This window comes from Myripristis murdjan, chromosome 11, assembly GCF_902150065.1.
Source record: "Myripristis murdjan chromosome 11, fMyrMur1.1, whole genome shotgun sequence".
Lineage (NCBI taxonomy): Eukaryota > Metazoa > Chordata > Actinopteri > Holocentriformes > Holocentridae > Myripristis > Myripristis murdjan.
The window spans coordinates 919860-924859 of record NC_043990.1 but is presented as its reverse complement, the minus strand read 5'-3'; the positions used below and the strand labels follow the sequence as shown (position 1 = coordinate 924859).

General features: G+C 50.5%; 1 protein-coding gene across 1 annotated transcript in view; it reads left to right on the top strand.

Moving 5' to 3' along the window:
- Positions 1 to 3451, top strand: part of plekho1a (pleckstrin homology domain containing, family O member 1a) — a 10359-nt gene extending 6908 nt beyond the window's left edge. The window contains exons 4-10 of the mRNA XM_030063802.1: positions 1 to 17; positions 204 to 516; positions 782 to 878; positions 1335 to 1482; positions 2110 to 2252; positions 2354 to 2827; positions 2897 to 3451. The exon at positions 1 to 17 is cut by the window's left edge and continues 85 nt beyond it. Of these exons, the coding sequence (XP_029919662.1) occupies positions 1 to 17; positions 204 to 516; positions 782 to 878; positions 1335 to 1482; positions 2110 to 2252; positions 2354 to 2827; positions 2897 to 3230 (1526 nt within the window). The 3' untranslated portion in view covers positions 3231 to 3451. The remainder of the gene's footprint in view (positions 18 to 203; positions 517 to 781; positions 879 to 1334; positions 1483 to 2109; positions 2253 to 2353; positions 2828 to 2896) is intronic.
- Positions 3452 to 5000: the final 1549 nt, after the last annotated feature.

The window sequence follows — 5000 nt, the reverse complement described above, 5'->3', positions numbered from 1 at the left end:
GACACCTGATGGCCGTGGTACCGCCTCCACCTCCTCTCCTTCTTCCTTTTCTCCTCCTTTCTGTCTGTCTCTCTGTCTGTCTGTCTTCATTCTGTCTGTCTCTCTGTCTGTCTGTCTTCATTCTGTCTGTCTCTCTGTCTGTCTGTCTTCATTCTGTCTCTCTGTCTGTCCCGTGAGGTCACGTTGGGTCTGTCTCCCTGCAGGCGTCCACCTCCGCTCACGGCGTGCTGACCCTTGACCTGGTGGCCGAGGAGGACGGCGCCCTCTTCTCACCCGACCCGCACCGGGATTCCTGGGAGAACAGCTTCCGGGTCGACCTGCAGGGGGCGGGGTCGGGGGCGGGGCCGCGGGAGGTCGGAGGTCGCCAGCGGGCCGGCACCGACGTGTCCAAGCTGCGGGCGAGCAGCCGGGAGCCCCGGGTGAAGACGGGGAGCCTGCCCAGAGCGAGCGAGCGCTGCTGGGCCAAAGGCAGCCAGCAGGAGGCGCCGCAGGGCCAGGTGACCTCAGCTACTGCAGCTCTGTGCTGCTCGTCACCTTTAGCTTTCATTTCGGTTTTTAAATTTTACTTTTCAGTTCAGTTTAGTGTCCAGAGTGGGTTTGCTGGATCCAGCGACTTTTAAAAAAAATGTTTATTGTATTATTATTATTATTTTGAGGGGTGTGAGGTAATTTCAGAGGAATTTTAGTCAAGATGTTTTTTGAATCTGCTGGTTATTTTGAGTTATCTTGGTTTTGTATTTGTCATCAGTTTTATTTGTACTTCCTGTTGTTGTCTGTCTCCTCCTGCAGCCTCAGTCTCAGACGCCGCAGCCGGGCAAGCGGCTCAGCGCTCAGGGCCGCAGCCGCTGCGCCTCCATGGACGAGGTGCTCTCCTCCAGGTACACACACACACACACGCACACACACACACACACACGCACACACACGCACACACACACACACACACACACACACACACACAGGAAGCACACTCGTCACACTGGTGCTGTGTGTCAGTCAGACCTTCATCAGCCTATCAGACTTGTCCAGAGGGTCTCCTTCTTTTTCTTCTTTCTCAATTCTTTCTTCATCTTCTTCTTCTTCTTCTTCTTCTTCTTCATCTTCTTCTACTTCTCCCTCATCCCTCTTGACTGTTGTGTTTTATGGTGATTTTGAGTCACTTGTCTTGTCTCTTTTGTGTTTTGTTTCGTCCAAGTCCAAGCTAAGAAATCTGGAGAAATATGAAAACCCATCTTTGTTTCTCTGTTTTGTTCTTCTGTCCACGATAAGTCTTTTCTAAAACCTGCCTCTTCGTCCTCCTCCTCCTCCTCCTCCTCCTCCTCCTTGTCCTCCAGGCCGGCGATGATCCGCTCGGAGTTCCGCTCGGCGCTGCGGCGCTGTCCGACGGAGGAGGCGGCGGTGCAGCCGGTGGGCCAGCTGCAGAGCCTCATCGCCCAGAAGATGCAGAGAGCGCAGGAGCTGCTGGAGGAGATGAGGCTGCAGGTTCCCTCCGACTCCCTGACCGCCTTATCAATAAGCTGATTGATTGATTAATTGGAATACTTCACCCATAATGCATTTTTTTTGTGTATAAAGTAACTTGTGCTGCCTCCAATCCCCAATAAAGAAACTTAACGGTAACATCAACAAAAACACAGCAAACATCTCTGATCCAATGAGAAAACAATTTTATTATTTTTACAATTTTACAGCAGCAAAACTCAAAAGTTCAAACTGAGTTCAGATTAAAAAGCTCACACTCATCCAGGTCTGTGGCATCCAGTCGTGTGATCAGGACTTCACAAACTCAGTAAAACACCTCCTCCCATGCAGGTCATGAAGCGTGCGCACGCTAATGCAGCCGTTTGATTGGACGAGCAGCTTGGATGGAAAAAACTCTGATCCAGCCTCACTGATCTGTAGTTTTAATATATAATATATTATTATATTTAAATAACTGTAGATATGTTTTTCTCTCAAATTTTCAGGTTATTTTCAAAATGTTTTTTTCATTAATTTATTTTCAAAATTCTCTGTTGGGAATATGGCAGCACATTGCACTCATTTTTTTTTAAAGGTTTGTATTGAAGAACGGAGTTGAGAGCGGTTTGCTGTTTTTGTGTTGGACAGGAGCTGCAGAAGGCCCGGGCCGAGCGGGCCGAGCGGGGCGAGCGGGGCGAGCGGGCCGAGCGGGGCGGCGACTCGCCCTACCTGAGGGGGATCGACTCCCCTCGCCTTCACCAGCTCCGCGGCTCCGACTCGCCGCACTCCAGGTTGGTCAACACGTCAGCCTCCTGAAATGAGCTGCTCACACTCGTGTTTGGTGTCGTGGCGTTTGGTGGCTGCAGCTGATTGTTGTGGTCGCTGTCTCCAGCAGGTCGTCCGGATCTCCGAGGAGCAGGAGCAGCGACTCCCCTCGCCTCCGGGGGAAAGACTCTCCTCGACTGAGAGGAGGTCGAGAGTCTCCTCGCTCCAAAGCCAGGAAGAATCGCTCCAAAGGCGGCGACTCGCCTCGCTCCAGAGGATCCCAGTCTCCCGCCGCCAAACCAAACGACTCGCCCCGCCTGAAGGATTCCCCCCGAGGGAAAGGCTCCGAGCCGGTCCGCTTCAAGGAGGCCGCCTCGCCCAAACTGAGGGGCCCGTCCGGCTCTCCTCGATCCAACAAGGAGCTGGACTCTCCCGTCCGGAAGGCGCCCGACTCGCCTCCGTGCGTCAGAGGAGTCGACTCGCCGCACGGCAGCGAAACGGACTCGCCCCGGCTGAGGAGCAGCAGGGAGTCGCCCGGCGGGAGTCACAAGAACTCGCCCAGCCTGTCCAGATCCTTCGACTCCCCCCAGCCGGGCCCCGGGTCTCCTCTGGCCAAGGCCGCCGAGCTCCTCCGGCAGAAGAGCTTCGACTCCTCGCACTCCGCCCAGAGCAAAACCCTCGACGACCGCCTCCTCACCCCGCCCCTCTCCCCCCCCTCCCTGCTGTCCGAGGAGGAGTCGGAGGTGGAGAGGAGGCGCGCCGAGGCCGAGCGCCTGCTGGAGGAGGCCGTGTCGTCGTGGAAGGAGGCGCAGGAGGTCCTGCAGGAGGTGAAGGAGCTGCAGAGCCAGACGCTGAGGAGGCAGCGCAGGAGGACCTACGAGAAGATGACGCCGGCGGCAACCAGCGGGTCGCCCACGGCAACGGCAGCGGCCTCAGCGGAGGAGGAGGACACGCCCGCCTCGCCGACATCACCTGAGGAGGACGACGAGTCAGAAACACCTTGATGACGAGGATTTTTTTAAACGATTTTTATTGAATTATTGAATTTTCTCAATAAAAGTAGCAGCTTTTTTCAGTGAGCTTTGAAAAGAGACGGCTCGTGCACAAAGAGCACCGAGCGAGCGGGATTCATGATTTTAAAAGAGATTCTTGATTCTACAACATCGGATTAACACTCAGATATTCTCTGAGGTTAAAGCGGCAAATTTACGCGAGAAAACTCACAAATTTATGAGGAAAAAAAAACAAATTTTGGAGATTATAAAGAAACAAATTTACGAGAACAAAAAAAAAAAAACAGAATTTCTGTCGTCAAGTTATAAAATGATGAGAAAATACAAAACACCGTGAGACGCTGCTGCAGGATTCTGTCTGTTCTTGTTTTTAATCTGCACCCAAAACTGAAGTGTGGATTATTTTGAAACCAGCGATCGTGTTCTTCCCGCCATTTTTTACATTTTTCTTTATTTTTTTTTTTTAAATTTGCGAGCAGAGGGATGCAGGGATGGAAACCTCCAGTCTGCGAGCAGGCGGACGCCCTCTTTGCTCGGACAGAGGTCTCACTCCTCGATTAAAATCGCCACAGTTTTAACGAAGCGGCTGCCAACTTCCCTTCGTCCTTCTTCTCTGAAACAGGAAAACTTCTCCTGCGTTCTTTTTTTTTTTTTTTTTACCCTTTTTTTGGAATCATGACACAGAAAGATCTTTTTTGTGAGGTTTTGGGAGACAGAAACCAAAATAAAAAAAAAAAAAACAGAAAGAGAAATTTTGTGATTGACACACCGAGAACCATAGGATTTAATTTTCCCTTTTCTTTTTCTTTTTCTTTTCTTTTTTTCTTTTTTTTTTTTGCCGAGCACATACACTAACATGGACATGACGGGATACCTTTTCAACAGGGCGATGTTGAAGAGCACTACTTTTCCTCGGGGCGCGGCGGGGGTCGTGATGAGGCCTGGGCTTCAGTTTGTTTTCCAGTTTGTGCTGTTTGGTGTGAAGAAGCTGCTCTGGGATCTGAACTCTCCACGTTTTTGTTCTTCCTCCTGTTCTTTGTGTGTTTGCATGTTTTCAGGCGTTCTGACTCAGCGGGTGGAGCAAGGCACTAGCAGGGTTTGAGGTTCTGTTCCCGCTGTGGACGTCCATGCTGTTCAGTGTACTGTAAAAAACAAAAAAACAAAAAAAAAAAAACACTTTATTTGAAGGTTTACTTTGTCGTTCTGAGGCTGGAACGTGTTTTGTTACTGGACTGAAATGAGATATTTTAAAGATGACTTTGAATTTTTATGACGCTCAGTTTCCACCGTGCAGCGGCTTATGGAGAGGTGCATTATGGGTGAATGGAGGCTCTTGATGCTCTGCAAACAAACGCCGAGCTTCATTTTGCATCAAAGACCTGATCTGCAGGACTCCAGCAACAAGCCAACTTTTAACTTGGAAACTCGTCCAGCTTCAGCGTGTCGGTCTGCGGCGAGCTCAGGGGTTTTCAAAGTGGGGTCCTGGGACCCCCCGGGGTCCCTGAAGTGCTTCCAGGGGGTCCTCAGCAGAACGAGGGCTTGGCGTCTGCAGCACGCCGTTTTAATCCGGTCGCTCTCTGGAATTTCATTTCAAATATTTACAATAATTATAAAAGTTTCTGTTTTTTGTGGTAATTTTAGTTTATTTTATTTAATTGTTTGCTAACTTTCCATTTTTCCCGGTAAGTTTCTTGTGATTTTTTGTTTTCTTGGGGGTTTGAAGGTTTGAACCCCCCCGGCTCAGCTAGCGTTAGCGGCTAA